At 34.1% G+C, this 19,657-nt stretch overlaps 1 protein-coding gene across 1 annotated transcript in view; it reads left to right on the top strand.

Annotated features, from left to right (window-relative positions):
* The window catches only part of NDFIP2 (Nedd4 family interacting protein 2), a 65,912-nt gene extending 58,649 nt beyond the window's left edge, over positions 1-7,263 (top strand). The window contains exons 7-9 of the mRNA XM_063101524.1: positions 2,356-2,422; positions 5,121-5,226; positions 6,736-7,263. Of these exons, the coding sequence (XP_062957594.1) occupies positions 2,356-2,422; positions 5,121-5,224 (171 nt within the window). The 3' untranslated portion in view covers positions 5,225-5,226; positions 6,736-7,263. The remainder of the gene's footprint in view (positions 1-2,355; positions 2,423-5,120; positions 5,227-6,735) is intronic.
* The last annotated feature ends 12,394 nt before the right edge of the window (positions 7,264-19,657 follow it).

Raw genomic sequence — 19,657 nt, 5'->3', positions numbered from 1 at the left:
AAGAACACCAAGTTCCTTAACCCTATCCATATTTCTGAAGCTGGTGATGATTCAGCCATTTTATTGGTTATTAAAAAGAGTTTAATAACTTGCTGAGAGGCCTTACAGTTTATATGTGGATTAAAATCTGCTTGGTCTCGATTACATGCCTGTTCTCCCAGTTCTGTACTACTTTTGTTTCACTGTACTTTGTCTTTTTCTATAAGGCTCCAAGGAATAAATTCCTCTTGGAGTTTAGTGTTGAGAAAAAGGTTTTCTCCTAAAAGCCTGGTGTTTCTTTCATTAGACATTAAGTCATACTGCTGCTTTCCTTTTTGTTTCTTAGATGCCATGGACCTCAGATTTGGTGTAAATATCTTTAGCCCAGGATTGTTTTTTTTTGTTGTTGTTTTTGTGGCTGGCTGGTACAGGGATCCGAACCCATGACATTGGTGTTGTAAGGCTGCTAGCCCAGGATTCTGATATTACTTCTATCTAAAATACTGGTTTTATATTAATAAAATAAAATAAATACATTCTTAATGTTGTTTTATTTATTTTTAAAAATTTGATTTCTGCAGCCTGTGATTGGCCAATCAATATTATTGGTTTACTTACTAAAAAAATTAAGAACTTGGCTCAGCCCTATGATTTTAGTATTTTTAAAACATTTTTGAGAACTCAGTAATAAGTCCAAAAGCTTATTTCTTCATACTTTTACATGGCGAGTCTTTGTCTTTGGCTTAAGGGTGCAGATAATTATATTATTCAGTTGGGAGTAAATAAGAGATAGCTTTATGGAAATTATTTTTGGTGAAGAATGACTTTGTTCTTGATTTTCTGGCCTCTTACTGGTTAACACATACAGAAAGCTCAAAATATTTTTTTTTGGTTCTTTTTTGTTGTTCCTATAGCCTATAAAACCTATATGAAAACCTTTTATTTCTAATTATTAATCACTTGATTAAAAATAATATAGTATAGTTCTACTTTATAAGTTTCATTTTTTTCAATTTTCAAACTTTCTTCATTGTACATGTTTTGAAGCTATAGGAGTATGTGGGATTTGCATCTTTAATAGTACTTTGAAACTTTAAGTATTTGAAATTGCTAAAATTCCAAGCTGAGAATTTAAATCATGGTTTACTAATTAATTGAAAATACTTCCTGAGAAAATACTTAAAAGGTTTGTAAAAAGACAGATTTGCATAATCTTTAGCTGATATGCTTTCTAAATGATGACATTATTTACAATTTGTAAGCAGTTTTATTACCAATTCTGTAGGATTTTAAAGCTTTTAGGAAAACACCAACAAATAATTAGAAATAATTACCTATAAAGTTAGAAATTCTTTGAATTAATTTTGGATTTGAGGGTAAATCTGCATTTAACAAAATCATTTTTAGTTAAATTAGATTCACTTTGGAGACCAGTGAAAGCAGAGTGGATGAAACAAGCTAGTTTTTATAGTTTTTAGTAGTTTTAGAATAGTTTGTATTAAACACTTGTAAAAGATATTTATTTGGGGCACTGTTTAGGTGCTTAAGAATAATAAGGAAGAATTATCTGAAGTAGCTGAAGAAAATTAGATTGGTTTTTGTAAACCTTTTTAAATTAATGAAGTATGATGTTTAGAGTCTAATCAAGGAAAACATACCTGTGTCCAGTATCATCAAACCCTGCCTTCCATCTGCCTGTTCATATTCCCACATCACAGAGAATATAAAACTGTCTACCATGGCCACTAATAGGAACTGTTGAAATGCCACTTCAAGGTTCATTTAGCTGTTCTCAGCTCGCTGTTGGGGACTGAAGCTAGAGCATTTAGTTTGGAAATAAAAAGACTCTAATGAGTTGGGGGCCTTTATGCACCTAGTATTTTTGGCAGCGATTAACAGTAGGGGGTGTACAGAAGGTCAAAAGCTTTTCTCTTTAGAGGCCAGCAGAACATCCCCATCTGATAAGATTAAACTAATGTATGGTTTTTGGTGTTAATATCTGAAGCAGCGGGTTGCTGTAGTGTGTTTGGGATGGTAGTTGTGGCATGAGAGATTATAAAAAAGGACTGATGTGAACTCTTTAATGAGAAAATGTTTGATTCAGATGTATAGCATTTACTTTTCTTTTTTGCAAGCAGTTTGAAATTGTTTTATTGTTTCTAAAATATTTTGTGTTTGCTTTTGCATAAGATTTTTTCTCAAATAATTATGTATCTGTATGTTATTAATGTCTTTATTTTTTCCTTATTTTTCCTTTTGTGCTGTCTTTAAATGTTAAGAGTTATTTGAGGTAAATCATTCTGAAAGTGAGGATAATCTACAATTTTCAAATTTAGGTGTACAAATATGGTTAATATATTTATGTTCATTCCATAGTTTTCTGATTATTTTACTGGATATTTCAATCGACAACATTGGTTTTTATGGATATTTCTTGTACTTGGTAAGTTTATTCTTAATGCATTTCAGTTTAACTAATTTGCATTTAGTTTAACTTTGATATTTCCTAAAACTGTGAGATGTAAATAAATTATGTTGCCACTTATGTGGAAATAATTTTCTTCTGTAAAATTCTCATATCCAAACATTCACATTATCTCAGCTTTTCAATTCATTCCACATTTCTTAGATTTAAAATCCAGAGGCTGTCAATGTAAAGAATCAGTGGTTGAATGATAATTGACTGCTACAAAATTGGAAAATTCTGACATGATTTAAAAAAAAATTGTCTTTAGCATTTATCTTGGAAAATATATGTGCATGATTTCCTTTAGTGATCTTAGGAAATTTTAGAGTATGATAGTTTGGATGTTCTATTCATTCTCTTATTTTTGGATTATGGAACCATTCTTTATGCTTTTGAAATGTGCCTGACATTAATCATTAGTCAGCCAGGCACAAGGAAAGGCATCATGCTTAATGATTACAGGACTTCTGTTGAGTTATCTTCTTGCAAGGTATATCTTTTTATTAATATTGTTTAATTTTATGGATTTTTAATTTTTGTTCCCTTGTGTTTTTCAATTTAGGTGCATGATAATTAAATTAATCTTAAAATCACATTATATCTTTAACCCACATTTCAAATATATTTACTGACATGAAGAATATGTATTATTTCTACTTAAGTTTTTAAAAGCCCACATTTCTCTAAGAATTGCACCACAAAATAATAGCATTTCAGTAGGTGGCAGTCTTCTCTTTGCGTTTTTATTTAGTCGTGCTATTGGATCTTTAGGATCTTCTGGGAAACAAATTCTTGGTGGTCAGTTAAGTCACTAAATTCTTTAATAATTATAGTGAAATTATTATGGTGTTGTGACTTTATTGGGAACTTGTGTAAGAGTTAAGCCAGATTCATATAAGGGTTAAGCCAGTTTTATATTGTTAATTGTGTTCTGACTGCTTGAATTTTGTGTTTCTTACCTAAAAGGGAAAAATTTATAAAGCCTATTAAGTACTTAAGCATATTAAGTGAATATTTGTGTGTGTGTGTGTGTGTGTGTGTGTGTGTGTGTGTGTGTGTGTGTGTATGTATGTGTGTATTCTTTAGAGATTGGAGGAATCTTAGGAAGGTAACTGTGAGGCAGAGTAGAATGCAGAGGACAATTTCAGTTCCACATCAGAGCCATAATCTAACATTTATTTAGAAGAATGTGAAGATTTAATCAATGATGAAAATGTTGCTCTCACATATACTCAAAAGAACATCGAGCACATTGAAGAATGCTAAGAAACAGCCACCGAGTGATTGATTTGTAGATATGAATTGACTTAGTTTAGAAAATTCCTGAACAGAACAAAATGTGTCTTAGAAGCAGCAATTTCATAGACAAAAGAAAGGATCTCACAAATAATTTAGGTTTACATTTTTCAATAATACTTTTACCTTTATCTTCGAACACCATCTGGAAGGGCATGAGGGTGGAATTCAGAGAGAGGGAGTCACAAATGGAGGGAGATGGGAAGCAAGATATGGGAAGCAGATGGGATTGGATTTAGCTGAAATTTATACCACTTGTTTAAGTAGTTATTTGTGCATCTCTTCTATCTTTCTTCAATTTATTACAAACATACTTTCTATTTTAGTGCTTTGATTACTGTATTGGATTTGGGGTACAAATTTAGTTTGAGACATTGTGTTTTAAATTCACAGACCCTTTTCTTCATGGTGAGGAAGACTGCACATATATATATTTTGTTTTTTGTTTTTGCCCAATACCATTGTCTGGAGTTAAAAATTTACTGGAATCAATGAATGTTTCCCTGGGAATTGTATGCTTAAATATTTCATAGGCTTATCCTAATAACAGCAATGCTTTTGTACTTATCTAATATTCCTATCTGAAACTTTGAAGCATTTTAGAAGCATTTTTTTAATTATTAGAGATCTGTGATGTAAATGATTATCATTTGAAAATACTATTTTACAGAGGAAACTGAGATATAAGATGTATTCTAAGTCATCTAAGAAATCACTAGTGACTGCCTCCCAAGTCGTCTTTCCTGACTTTTATCTTAATTTTTACTATAAGTTAGTGTTTTATTATTACTTGAAAATAAGTACTCATAATTAAAAATATGTACATAATACACACATCTTCAAATACAGATTTCGCCAATGACAGGCACTTTATATTGCTAGACAGGCTTATTATTTATTTTTTCTCCGTAATTGGTAGGAACTACATGCATGTATTATGTTTTGAATGCTTTTATATAAGTGAATATGTCTTAGTTTGCTCAGTAGTTATACTAATTGAAAAAATTAGTATAAAATGGGGTTTCTATTAATTGAATCAGTTTAAATGCATTAGGTAACTTTGCTATTCAAAGAAATTACTAACAAATTATGTTTTTGTGTAATTCTTGATTTTCATAGCTGGATTTGGTTTACTTTAATTTTGGTACATCTAGGCTTAACAAATTGAAAGAATGTGGGTGGCAGTAAAATTTTATTATGTTTCCTCACGATGGAGTTATCTTTATAGTGTAAAATATATTGCGGAATGAATGGAATCCTGCAGATTAAATTTCTTAAGCCAAGAAGATCTTGTTTATAATTGTCTTATTTTAAATTTACCATGACCATTTTTTATATAAGAACATAATATATATCCATATTATTTCAACCTTCTCAGGCCTGCTTCTTTTCTTCAAAGGATTTGTAAATTACCTAAAAGTCAGAAATATGTCTGAAAGTATGGCAGCTGCTCATAGAACAAGATATTTCTTCTTCTTATAGAGGTAGGAAATATTAATATATTAACTGTTTATTTCCTTTATATATTCATATGTACCAGTACATATTAAATGCTTAATGTGTACTCATGATTTTTACTCAGAGTTAGCGTATTTATTTTTTATACTGTTAACAGCTTATTGAAATTTAATAAGTTGTAGACTTATAAAATAACTTTTAGATTTTTAAAATTGAATTTCATAAATTTTAATTTATTAAGACATAATGTGTAAACTTAAACTTTAAATCAGACTTTTTGAACTTCTTTTTAAAGATAGACTGCAGGATGTGTGCTTAGTAACCACCAGCACAAAATTTGAAGACTTGAAAAACAAACAAAATATGACAAAGTACTTAAATAGAAGGAATGGGCATTTTTAATAAACAATGTGAAATCCACATAGACATCTGGTGAAAAAAACAGAAAAACAAATCTGTGATTGAAAAGCAATTTGTCAGGCAGTCATGTTAATCTGGATCAAGGTGTAAAAGTTGTGTGAAGAAAATAGAAGCTCTATTACTGTTTCCTTAATGTGTGTCAGTTTGTATCAACAATGAAAACTACAACTTGAATAAATGAGAATATATAAGGACGTGAGCAGAGGATGTCTTACTAATTATCCAGTGAATATCTGGAGGCCATGTATATAGTAATAGCATTTATTTATTGTGCAGTCAAGAATATCTTCACATAAACAGACCTAATATCTTTACTCCCTATCCTGTTTTTAAAACAAGTACCATGTACTTCATATCTATAAATAATTTAAACTTTCAAAGTATTTGAACTACATAAGCAAAATGTCTTCTAAAACACTTAACTTCTGAATGTAGGACTACAAGGACAGTGTGTTTCAAGGTTACTATATAAGTAAGTATTCTTTTTTTATAAGTAGTGTGGTTTGTGATTTGGTTGCTTAAATTTTATTTATAACTTATATGAGTTATACGTAAGCTTATATAATTTACTTGTTTTTGCTGAAGAGTATTATAAATATAATTGCATTTCTGGATCATATTATAGTTTCATTTTAAGTATTCCATTAAGGCCCCCACCCTCCACACACGTTTTCTTTTAAACCAGTAAAATGTCTTTGTAAACAGCCAAACAGTGGCATTAAAAGTTTGTCAAAAGGTCAAGAGTTTGGATTCTAGCACCGGCCAGCTGCCAAAAAAAAAAAAAAAAAAAAAAAAGAGTCTGTCCGTGTTAGCAATAAGATAAAAGGCAAAGTAATTTTACTAATTTGAATGGTATTCTGTGAATATTAAGTGTGATTATCATGAATGCATCTTGGAGAGTCTAAAATATAATGTAAATGTTTTCTGGATGAACGTCTCCTACAGGAACTTTATACTTTAGAATACGTTCTGATATATACTACTTTATGTTATCTTTATCAGAAGAATATTATATATACTTGATATAATTCTGCTATAAAATGGTTTTTATTGTATTATGATTTAGATAAATGCAACTTAATTCATTTTAAGACTAATTCTTTCTTTGTCCCTAGACTGTCATCAACTCAACATTCCTTTCTTATACTTATGTGAAATTTCCAAATCATCTGTAAACCTACAACTTTAATAGGATAGAAGACTACTAATAACAGAAGACAAATTAATGAAGAAAAGATAGAGCTTCAAAATTGAATGGCAGGGTGGTTTATGCTTAAAAGTCATTTCTGTTCATTCTTTAAATATTTATATTTTTTTGTACATTTGCGTATGTGCCCATTTAAAAGATTTGCATCTACTTTAGAGAAACCATAAAGTTGTAGCATTAAAGTCCAGTCATGTTTGGTTCATCAGTGTTTGATATAATTGAGAGTGTGATACAGTCTTTGAGCTTGTAAATGCCATTGATTTTTATCCTGACATTTAGTATAATAAAAATAAAATTATTAACCATGTCAAATGGTTTAGTTTCTGGATTTTAGATTCATCTAGTAATTCTACAAATGAAACATCCTTTGTTATTTGTCAAGTTCATTGAAACTGGCAGTACTGATTATTAGGAAGGATTTGTCAAATTTTTGAACATGATATTTATATTATTATTTAGGAAAACTCTTTCTGTAAATAACCATGCATAAGTTACTTTCTGCTTTGTTTTCTAAGAAATTGTATCTAGATATGTTTTCATTAGTCTTAAATTAAGTGAATTAAACATATATAGAAACTTTGAGTGTTAAAGACTGAATTAGTTGTAGGACAAATTTTAAGAAAATGTGGGTATACCAAATGTCCTTTATGAGAAAATTTTCTTTTTTAAGGGACATACTAGTTTTAGGGATTTTCAAATGAGAAGCTTCGTTTTTAGGATTGCCCATCATAGATTCTTGTAGGAAAAGATTGTATTAGATATTATATTTATTTCATTTAAGAGTTTTGAAAGCTAATTTTCCAAATATGATTCTCATTTGCATTTGTCTTTTAAAAAGCCAATAAAAGTATCTTTCAATATCATTGTAATAAATTTATCCTTAAATGTTTAAGATTAGTGAATAAAATCTTGTGCAATTAATAGCTTCCTGCTTTATGATTGTAGGATTGACTCATAAAAAACATCCTGAATTGGGATATGTGAAATACCCATTTTCAAGTTATGAAAATGTGTCTGTGGAATACAAGGGTGTGGGGGTGTGTGTTTGTGATGAGAGTGTATAGCCATAATTACAACTGGAATCTGCTTTACATTCGTAAGCTACTACATTTTGCATCTTGCAAATCATTTTATGTCTCGTCTGTTTTTCTTTTCAGTTATATCTTTCTCTTGAATGCCAACATTAAAAATGATGGGAATTATATCATATTCTAAACTTAAAAATCATTTAATACAGCTATATAGAACATATTAAACTGATAGCTTATTATTAAACACTGACTACTACTAAAAGGTATATCTAACTATTCAGGGACATTTTTCCATTTCTGAAAAAATAAAATTTATTATGCTTTATATCCTCTTCTGTATTTCTCTGTATTTTCTAATTTTTTTCATTGTTCTTGATAAATAAAACATACAGTTTTGTTTTGCTAATTGAGCCTCCAATTTTTTGTTTTTCCTCATTCATTTTACTCCCCCGCATAGAATTTTTATTGTCAATTAAAGTACTTGTGTTACACCCCTTGAAGTTAAAACAATGGTGTGGGGTAAAGAAAACAAAATATTTAATTTTTACCTAATTTGGAAATTCATTAAAATTATAAGTTACTAATAATGTGTGCAAACTCATGCTGGATCTCTTCATTATTTCATGTTAGTTTCCTTACAGACTTATACTTCGTTCTTTTAAAATAACTTTTAAACAAAATTAAACTTTGATATATGATAATTTTAAATTACTAGGAAGCTTGGCTATCAAACATCAATTTATTACAATTTCATTTTTGCTTTTATAGTATTTATACTTGGTTTCTGAATATGGATTTGTAACTTTTGATCCAATATCAAAATCTCACTTTTTGTTTTGTTTTTTTCCCCCAAAATCGGTAGGGTTCAAGTGTACATATTACCTAATCCTCTGTAATTGGTAAAATTCAGTACTAGCCTTAAATCACATCATCCAAGCAGGGGAATCAAAATGTTACTTTCAGAAACTTAACATTCCCTTCAGACTTACAAGTCCTGTGTACTTACCTTCATTTCCTGTGAGCTTGAGCAGCTGCTATTGTGTTTTGGGGGCTTGACTACCTTTGCACTCTACCTTAAAGACTGAAAATCAAAACTCTTGTTAGGGTGTCTAAACATTTTTGGATGAATGTGAACTGGGGCTTGGAAATTAATGGAAAAATTATTTCTATTGTATTTGAATAAACTATAGCTAGGATAATCCATTTTATGTATTTATGCAATAAACTATTTTAAGGCAAAAATACTTTTTCAGAATAAATTTTAGAAATTTAAAGTGAAAATACAAATCCCATTACACTCAGTTAAAATTAAAATCTCTGCTTAATAGAAAACACATTAATCTCTAGCCTATTATTTTGAATTTGTAAGATATATCCCAATTTAGACATGCCTTTGAAGTTGTTCATAAATCTTAACCTGTTAAAAAAAAATCACTAATATTTCCAGTTAAACTTCTCATAACAGGAAATACAGAGTTCAGAATGTTGGAGAAAAATTTAGGATTCCTTAATTTCATATAAATTTTTCAACTGGTATGTACTGCTTTATACAACACAAAAGTAATGGTGGTGAATCTGATACTGACTGATACTTAAGTAAAGCTACATACGAGAGTACTTCAAAAAGTTCGTGGAAAGATTCATATTATCTTTTAATTCTGTTTTTCCGTGAACTTTTTAAAGTACCCTCATATATCCTGAGTTAGCTCAGAACAATTGTGTTTATTCCTGTTTTCCCGGCTTAATTAAACAGTGCCTCCTCTCACTCGCGGAAGTGTCCTAATTTGGAGGTTGTTTTATGATTACCCTATATATGTAACTGCACACTGTACTGAGAAGTGACTACCTTAACCCACTGCCCTATGAGAGAAGGAACTGGAATAATGGCAGGTGGTGCCAGCTGTTGCCATCATAGCGATTTCCAACCAGTCCTTTGTTTGGCTGGTAGAAGAGGCATAGTGTCTTTTTTTTTTTTTTTTTTTTTTTTTTTTTAATGGAAGAGGTATTTGAGTGATTCTAGATTATGGCAAATAGTAAACAATTAATGACTTTTTGTATTTTTAACTGCTGTTAAAGGTTATTTTATTATTTAATTCTTCAAATAGTCATATGAAATGTTAGTATATTATTTTTTAAAACCCCATTCTTGATATGTCAGGTTCAACTGTTAGATGATAATGTGTCATTCATTTTTACAGGAATGCCCGTGTCCATATATAAAACATGCTGGCATGTATTTTGCTTCTTAATAAAGTTGTATAGATGTGGAAATACGAAACTGTGGTGCATCCCTTTGAAATCAATGAGTCACAACAAGATTTACCATCTTGGCTTCACTCAAATGTTTTTATGGCAGACCTTTCAAGATTTGAGATGAAAACAACTCTGGCGTGGAATTAGGTTGGAGTGTTTGATATCATTTATCTTGTCACAATTATTTGTATGTTAGGAGATAAATTGCAGCTTAATACGTGCAAAAAAATCAGCTTTTTGAAAATAGTTTATGTTCATTTCTACTTTGCAAAAGATTAGTGGTCCCCATAGGTAAGACCTGCTTATGGGCTTGTATTCATGTTTAGGACATGTGGACACAAAATGTAAAAACTTCCTTCAAGTTATTAAAAAAAAAACCTAAAAACTCATTTCATGCCTTTTAAAATTAAAAAGAAAATGTTTATTTTGAACTTGATTTATTTGCTTGTTTTACTTTCTTGATGTTTTCAGCTTAGATTTCATTTTCTTGTTTTTGTTTTGAAAGGTTGAGCTACCAGCTTCTAAACAACCCACCTGATTTTAATGAAAATATTTTTAAAATACCCCAATCCAGTAACTAAATAGAGAACAGAAGGGGTATTACCCCATTAGCAGCTGGGATTATAGCAAGCAAGAATCACACTTCCAGTTCACAGAAATGTACTTGTTTTCCTGTCTCTTCATCCTTGCAAAGAACTACTTTATTACTCTCCCACTCCTTTTGTGTGTGTTCATTTTAATTAAATCAACGCTTACCATCAGTGACAATGAAAGGGCATAAGCTGTCTTTTCTTGGAGCATAGTTTCTTTTCTTCTCTTAGCTTTACCAGGAGTATAGCAAGTTTGGCATGTAAAATAGAAGTCCGCCCAATGCTCAGAAGAAATCTGGAGGGCAACCACTGCCTTTAGAATATGGGAAGTAGCAAACAACCTTACTAGAAGTTATGAACTCTTCAAAGGTGAAAGAATGGAACATGCGCATAAATTCCTTGTGTGGAAATATATTTTTTATTCCTTTTCCATCAAATTTAGTTTTTCAGACATCTGAATTCCTGCATAGTGATTTGGTTTGGCTATGCAATCTATGTGACTTGGGCTGTGAAATTTTAATTCCCATCTTACTCATTCAGAGAGATGACCTAAAGACTCTTAATTGCTAGCAAGCATTGGCGAACACTCATCCTAATATAATAGATGGTGATGGAATAACTGTGAAGTATCACTTACTAAACCCAGATTTTTTAAGTGATGGGCAGACCATGGAAAATGTAGCATCAGTTCATTGAGAGTTATGAATTTTTAAAAGATATCTGAGCCCTACATTTACCTAACCCTATAGGATCTCAAGGAACGAATTCTTGATCGAATATTCTTATAGGACCTCTCTCCAGAGCAGTGATTGTTATTCAATATGATGCTTCATAATCAACTGTAAGTTTTGGGGAAATTAACATTTCAGACTCAATTTTCATAAGTTTCAGTGCAATAAATCTGCCCCAATGACTGCATTTCCTTCCCGTGGTTTGAGTTTCTGGAATTTTGGTCTTGTGGTATTGTGGATTCTTATGTCATCGTGCATCCTCTTTATATCTAGCTCCTTGTAGACATTTAATAGAGAGTTAAAAATGTTAGGATCAGTGTGTCAGTGAGAGTTCTTCTAGGGAAAGGAAAAGGCATATAAAATCAGACTTTAAAGGGTTAACGAGCTTTCTTGAGTTTCTGCTTTATGACGTCTGAATGGAGGGCCTTTTGGTTTTAATGCCTTTATAACATACAACATGGCTCTGCTGGGCTGTATCACCAGGGCAGTATGGGAACACTGTGACAGAATGGAACTGTTTTACTAAAATGGCAGTTATTTTTTCATAATCCTGTAAAGCAAGCAGAATTGGATTGCTCTATCACGTACTTGTACTTGACTTTTCTTGCCTCAATAAATAATTTCCATTAGCAACTTTCTTACTCCATCCTTGATGAGCCTATGGATTATTGAGAGAGGCAGCTTTGTGTAACAAAAAGAATGGGTTTTGGAGCCAGATTAACTTTAGACTCAAATATCAGCTCTCCTACAAACTCAGGCAATTTGCTTAACTGAAGCCTCAGTTTCTTCACCTGTTCATTGGGAAGTGCAATATATACCTGAGGATTAGATGAGATTTATGCCAAAGAAAAAGGTAGCCATTATTATTACGTTTCTGCTCTTTATGTTTCCTGACTAGGCTGCCTGTTAGTCTTAGCAGATGCCTCCAGGACCTGAAATAAGCCCTTGCCTGATGTGAGCATTGTATCTGCCAGCCCTTTTGAAAAGGGTGACTAGAATAGGAACATGTTAACCTAGTGTTTGTTCCTTACATCTTCTGGAATTAAAGCAAATGATGACTAGATGACATTTGATTTTAAGGCACTCAAACAAAGAGGGGAAAAGTTGTCTGTGTACCGAGCAGTAAAGCATTCTAGCTGGTAGGGAGAGAAGAAGCCTCCACAGGTCTCTCCAGGCAGAAGCTTGGAGGGTCCAGAGGCCAGTCCCTCAGTTTCACTGTCAGTTGATTAGATGGTATTACTTTATGTAACTGGTGATTCTTTTCTTTTGCTCAGGGAGCCAGTGTGCTGAAATCCTGGTTGGGGAGTGATCAGGAAATTAAGTGGTGGGTTGTTTCTGATTCTAGGATAAATTACTTCACCAGCTTTTTCCTATAGTCATGGGTTAACCTTGGATTTATTTTTAAAGATGTATGTTACTCCAAAAGGGAAATACTTAGATGAGAGTTAAGTCCCCTAGACACTACCCTGATCATAATTTGGGTCATTTAAATATTTTTGGGTGTCTGTATAGTTCTTGAGGGGATGATGCTGTTACTTCCACACAAAGTGCATCTTGTACTCTATTCCTCTTTCCACCTTCCTCAAAAAAAACTCAAATACCATCTTTTTTGGGAGGCTTTTATTGTTCTCTTACTCTGATTTTGGTCCTCTTGGTTCCCCGAGCCCTATGAATTTTCTTTGTAAAGGCACTAAAGAGACTGTGCTGTGATCATTGATTTTTGTGTTACTATCCTCAGTGGTAAATATTGTGTTTTATTCAATTTTGCATGCCTCCCCTAGTGCAACACCTAACACAAGACTCAATAAATTCAATGAATGGATGGATGGGATGGATGCCAGTGCTAGTAGGATCTGTATGTGTATCGGGATGCGTGAAATGCTTTCTGGCCTTTAACTCAGAGTCTGATAGAGAAAGATTTATAATCAGGAAAACTTGCTAATGTTGAGGTAGGAACAAAAATCATGGGTCAGAGCGGTTAAACCCTGGAAGAAGCAGGGCATCCTTCACTTACAGAGGTGGCACTGGAACTAAATCTTAAAGAATAAATAGAAGTGTGCAGTGTGTTTAAACATTTCATAAATAACTAATAATTTCAGTCATGTTCCAGGACACAAAGTCAACACCCCAAAATCAGTAGCATTTTTATACTCCAATGATGAAATAGCAGAAAAAACAATCAAGAAAGCAAGCCCATTTACAGTAGTCACCAAAAATTTAAAAAAACAGAAACAAAAACAAAAAAGCCTAGAAATAAATGTAACCAAGGAGGTGAAAGATCTCTACGATGAGCACTACAAATCACTACTGAAAGAAATTAAAGAGGACACAAAAAGGTAGGAAGACATTTCACGCTCTTGAATTGGAAAAATTGACATTGTGAAAATGGCCATTATGTTTGTCCATTTGTGTTGCTATAACAGAATACCTGAGACTGGGTGATTTGTAAAGAAAATGAAATTTATTGCTTACAGTTTCTGAGACTGGGAAGTCCAAAATCCATCTGGTGGTGGTGACAGTGACTCAGGGGTCTCACATTGCAAGATCTTGAAAGCAGGGAAAGCAGAGAGAGAGAAAGAAAGATTACCCTCTTCTTTTAAAGGCCTCAGAACCATGTTCCTCACCACCATTTTTAATCCATTCACTACTGCACTTCAATCTAATCACCTCTTTAAGGCTCCACCTTACAATTACCATAATAGGGTTTCTCACCCTGCTAACAGCCACCATGGGGGCTAAGTTTCTAATACATAAAACTTGGGGGATACAATTTAAGCTTCATTGCATTGGGGGGACATAATTCAATCCACTACATCCATACTACTCAAAGTGATTGACAGATTCAATGCAATCTACATCAAAATACCAATGACATTCTTCACAGAAATAGAAAAAACAATCCTAACATTCATATGGAACAACAAAAGGCAATGAATAGCTAAAGAAATCCTAAGCAAATAAATAAAGCCAGAGGCATAACACTCCCTGACTTAAAATTATACTACAAAGCTATTGTAACCTAAACAGCATGGTACTGGCATAAAAACAGACACTCAGACCAATTGAACAGAACAGAAAACCCAGAAATCAACCCACATACTTAACAGCCCAATTGATCTTTGACAAAAGCAACAAGAACATAAACGGAGGAAAAGACTCCCTCTTCAATAAATAGTGCTGGGAAAATTGAACATCCATATGTAGAAGAATGAAACTAGACCTGTGCCTCTTGCTATATACCAAAATTAACTCAAAATGGATTAAAAACTTAAGTACAAGACCCCAAACTATAAAGTTACTAAAAGAAAACAGGGGAAGCACTTCAGGAAGTAGGACTGGGCAAAGACTTTATGAATAAGACCTCAAAAGCACAAGCAACAAAAGAAAAAATGAACAAATGGGATTACATCAAACTAAAAAGCTTCTGCACAGCAAAGGAAACAATCAACAGAGAGGAAAGACAACCTACAGAATGGGAGAAAATACTTACTTGCAAATTATACATCTGACAAGGGATTAATATCCAGAATATATAAGAAACTCAAACAACTTCAGTAAAAAGTCAAATAATCCTGTTAAAAAATGGGCAAAAGATCTGAATAGGAATTTTTCAAACAAAGAAATACAAATGACCAACAGGTACATGAAAAAATGCTCAACACCACTAATCAGAGAAATGCAAATCAAAGCCACGTTGATATATCATCTCACCTCAATTAGACTGGCCAGTATGAAAAGGACCGAGAATAACAAATACTGGTGAGGATGTGGAGAAAGGGGAACCTTCCTACATTGTTGGTGGGACTGGAAAATAGTACGGCCATTATGGAAAACAGTATGGAGATTTCTGAAACAACTACAGATAGATCTACCATATGATCCAGCAATCCCAAAGGAATGGAAATCATTTTGTCAAACGGATACATTCCCTCCCACGTTCATTGCAGTTCTACTTATAATAGCCAAAATATGGAACCAATTTAAATGTTCATTGACATATGACTGGATAAGGAAACTGTGGTGTATATATAAACAATGGTGTACCGCTCAGCCATTAAAAAAAAAAAGTCTGAAATTCTGCCAATCACAACAACATGGATGAGCTTGGAGAAAATTACGTTAAGTGAAATAAGCCAGACACAGAAAGAGAAATATCACATGTCCTCACTCATAAGTGAGGGCTAAGAAAGAAAGAAAAAAAAAAAGAAAAGACCAGAATAATATGTTGATCTTTCAGAAGGAGAGAACAAATCTATGTTTCCTAAAGGTGTGTGTGTGGCGGGGGGTGGGGGAGTGGAGAGAGGGAGGTGAGGAGAGATTGGGGTAAAGGGTATAAAGAATAATTGTGATTTGTAATAATGAACATACTATTAATATTGATTTGATCAACGTGTTGTACACAGGTGATAGTAGTCAATGAAGTGCTCCCAAAATACATATAATCAATCATGCTTCAGTTAAAATAAATAAATAGATTAATTAAATAGTACACGTATGTTGGCATATGTATAATGCACATTAAAAAATTCAAAAATTTTTTAAAACGTGGTTCTTATAGAAGTACAGAACAGAATAATGGTTACCAGAGGCCAGGAGAGGAGGGGTAATGGGCGGGAGAGGAAGTGGTGGATTCATGGGTACAAAACTGTGCTGTCTACTCTTAAGTGAATCCAGTGTACTGTATATGCATGTATTGTATATGCATGTGTACTGTATATGCATGTGTACTGTATATGCATGTGTACTGTACCCCACAAATATGTACAAGTAAATGTTAAAATAAAAATAAATTTAACTGAAAAAAAAATAAACATTTTCATATTTTGCCATCTCTTGAATGATGCTCTGCCTCCCTTGATCCTCCTCAGAAGGAAGTCATTATCTTTCCAATTTTTATCACAGTTCATCTGAGTCTCTTTATTAAACCACTTCCTGTTGTGTGTGTGGTAGTGTGCATTCATGCCTCATCACTTCTGCTTGAGGGCAGGACTCGTCTGTTGTAACGTTATAGTCTCCAATGTGTCTGGTACAGGGTAAACACCTTTAAGAGATCAAGCCCAAGATTCTCCACGTGGCATTGTGAGCTGCTCATTTTGCCACTGCAGATATTACTAACTTCAGACATCAACAGTGGTATAGACATCCTCTTCCCCAAATAAACTGGTACAAGAGGTATGTAGAATAAATTATGCATATCCTTTTTATGTGTCTCCCAACTTCATCTCCCTCTCCAGAAGTAATCACTGTTAACCATTTATTATATACTCTTACAGACTTTTTCCACATAAATTTTTTACTAGGATGATCCTGTGCTCTGTAGATGTTAGCATAACTTCTGGTTTTATATAAAGGTGAGAGGATCCCGGGTACAATGTCTGAAAAAGTGTATCTTTGTATTCCAGGAGAGAGCTCTCAGGGGAGAGTTGTATTTCTTTCTGCAAACATTGTTTATTTCTACTGAGAAACCAAGGTTTATTTCCTTGGTCCTTTATTCTGTAGATGAAGGATGACTTGTGGTTTAAAGGCCTTTGGGAGCTGGACTATTCCAGGATCTGATATTTGTAGCATTTAAATGTCCTAATTTATGATCTTCTTATAACTCCATTCGGTGAGAAGTTCTCTGGAACCAGGTCATAACGGAGGAAAAGTGGTCAGGGTTGACAAGAAAATCCTTCCTGGGTAGGCTTAGAGAAGAACAAAATGATTATCGGTTTAAAATGAATTCCCTTGTTTTAGTGCCAAACTTGTGTTCCAGGATGTGGTAGTCACTGTTTTCTGGCTAAACTTACAGACATTTAGAACCCCTCTGTATTAGTTGGGGTTCTGGAGAGAGGAACAGAACCAGTAGGATGTGTGTACGTATGTTTGAATGTATGTATGTTAACTGGAGATTTATTAGGGAATTGGCTCACACGATTACAGAGGCTGAAAAGTCTCATCTGCAGGCTGTAAGCTGGAGAGCCAGGAAAGCTGGGGGTGTAATTCAGTGTGAGTCCGAAGGCCTGAGAACCAGAGGAGTGGATGGTGTAATTTCTAGTTAATGTGTAAAGGCAGGGGGGTGGCAGGGACTGGTGTAAGTCCCAGAGTCCAAAGGCCCAAAAACCAGGAGCTCTGATGTCTTCAGGCAGGAGAAGACAGATGTCCCAGCTCAAGAAGAGGGAGAATTCACCCTCTTGCAGATAAGTTTCAGATTCTGAAACTGATGGTTCTCTCAACTCTGTGTAGAGTGCAGGGGAAATACACAGGAAATGTCTGGCATGGTTTTTACCTAATTGTGAATGGTAATTCCCTCTTCCTTCCTTTCCTTCTCCCTTTTCTTCTGTTTCTACATCCCTTACCTCCTGCCCTTTCTTCCTATCCCCTCCTCCCTGTCTCACCATTTCCTTGCTAAAATATACCTAGTTTATTATTGTCTGAAGGGAGGAGCAAAGCCCAAGTGTAAAGAACACCCAGAGAAATCACGTGTAATACGAGTATATTCACTTCAGCAATTCATGTATACAACACTGGCAAATCTCTGTGTCCTCAAATTCTAGGAAATGTTCCTTATAATGCTAATATATGTTTGTAAACTGGAGTTTTTGGGTTTTTTTAAGATTTAATGTACTGTTGGGGGGGCAATTTCTCCCCTGCTTTTGATGTTTCTTCCATGTGGAGGGAATGGAATTAGTGTAACTCCTGAGCTCCCTCCACCTCGTTATTAGCTCTTCCTCGGGGGAGTCATTTATCTGACAGGTAAATTTGAAATGTAAATACTTGGGTATGCCCTGCTCAGCTTCCCTTCCTCCTCAGTTGTCCTCTGTCCTCCAGGGCAGTTTTGCTGCGCCCCTCCCCAGGGAGTTGGCCATAGTCCAGTGCTGCCTGGAGATCATTTAGCTAAGCTATTTTCTCCAACCTAATTTTAACAGTAATAAAGTTAATATTTTGGTTTTCCACGTGCCACTGCTTTGTTTCATTACTTACTTATGCATATCTCAGGTGGAAAAGAAAGGTACTGTATTGAGATCTTCAGACACTCACAATATACATCTGGTTAGATCTGCTGTGGACTAGAGGTCCCATTAGCCACCTTCAATATGAATGACTCAGAGGCAAGACTATCTGAACTTTCATATTTGAAATCTTTCAGAGGAGGATTTTTCCTCTTCCAAGATCATCAAACAGAGACCAGCTGGCTTGTAAGTAGAGGGCTCGGAAGAAATTAAGGAGTTAGCCTCTCGAAAATAACCCATTGTCCCCTCCGATAACCTAACCAATTGAACCAGTACAATTGATTTCTTGGTTGTATAATTTCTGCACAGTCATTTGGATTTAGGATGCCCGATAATCAGAATATTCCACAGTGTCCATTTATAGTGTGTTGTTATTTATGCCAGACATGTACTAACAGGTCCTTGTGGCTGGCAATAACATGACTTCCAGCCTAGCGACACAGGAGATATGAGTCAGTATCTCTCTCCTCTGAACTTCCATACCTGTCTATTGGACCTTCTTTTATAAAATGCTTTGCTTCCTATCATGTCTTATGGGTATTTCTGTTTGGGGGTTGTTTTCTTTGATGGCCTTTTGGCAACTCTTGTCCAGTTATGTGTCCTTTTGATCTTTGTATTCCCATAAACTATGTGGTATTTCTCAAAATCCAATAATGATGTTGAAGAAGAATAGAGAAAGTGAGTAAAGGAAGACAGAAGGAAAGCCAGGAGGGAGAACTGCTTCTAGGAAGATGGAGTAGGCAAACTTTGCCTATTTCCCATGAAGTACAGCTAAAAATCCTGGACTTTATACATAAGATAAACATAAGAAGACACCAAAAGGTGAAGAGAAGGCAGCAGACTGGCTGGGAACCCCAGGATTCAAGGAATGACATAGGTGTGAGTTCCCTGAGTTTGTTTTTGTCTCATGTATCCGGGCCATGGAGATGAAGAAGCCAGCAACCCAGAAACACCAAAGGGCACAGACACAGAAAGCCCTCAGTGGAACTATGACCTCTCTCCTCAAAGGACCAGGAAAGGAGCAGCCTAGCAAGACGGCAAACTTTTAAATAATAACCACTCCACTGCAGCCAAACCACACGGAAAAAACAGTGGTTCCACTCCAGCCTCCACCAGCAAAGTGGGAAGAATCCTAGACTTCGATTCTTGCCAGGCTGCCACAGGGCACAACACACCCCCAGCTGGAGGGAGAAGGCCACATAGGAAGCTCGAACTTGGGTATCAGAGGAAGCC

This window comes from Cynocephalus volans, chromosome 7 (assembly GCF_027409185.1).
Source record: "Cynocephalus volans isolate mCynVol1 chromosome 7, mCynVol1.pri, whole genome shotgun sequence".
Classification (NCBI taxonomy): Eukaryota; Metazoa; Chordata; class Mammalia; order Dermoptera; family Cynocephalidae; genus Cynocephalus; species Cynocephalus volans.
The sequence above is the reverse complement of the archived record's forward strand: the minus strand, read 5'-3'. Positions and strand labels throughout refer to the sequence as shown.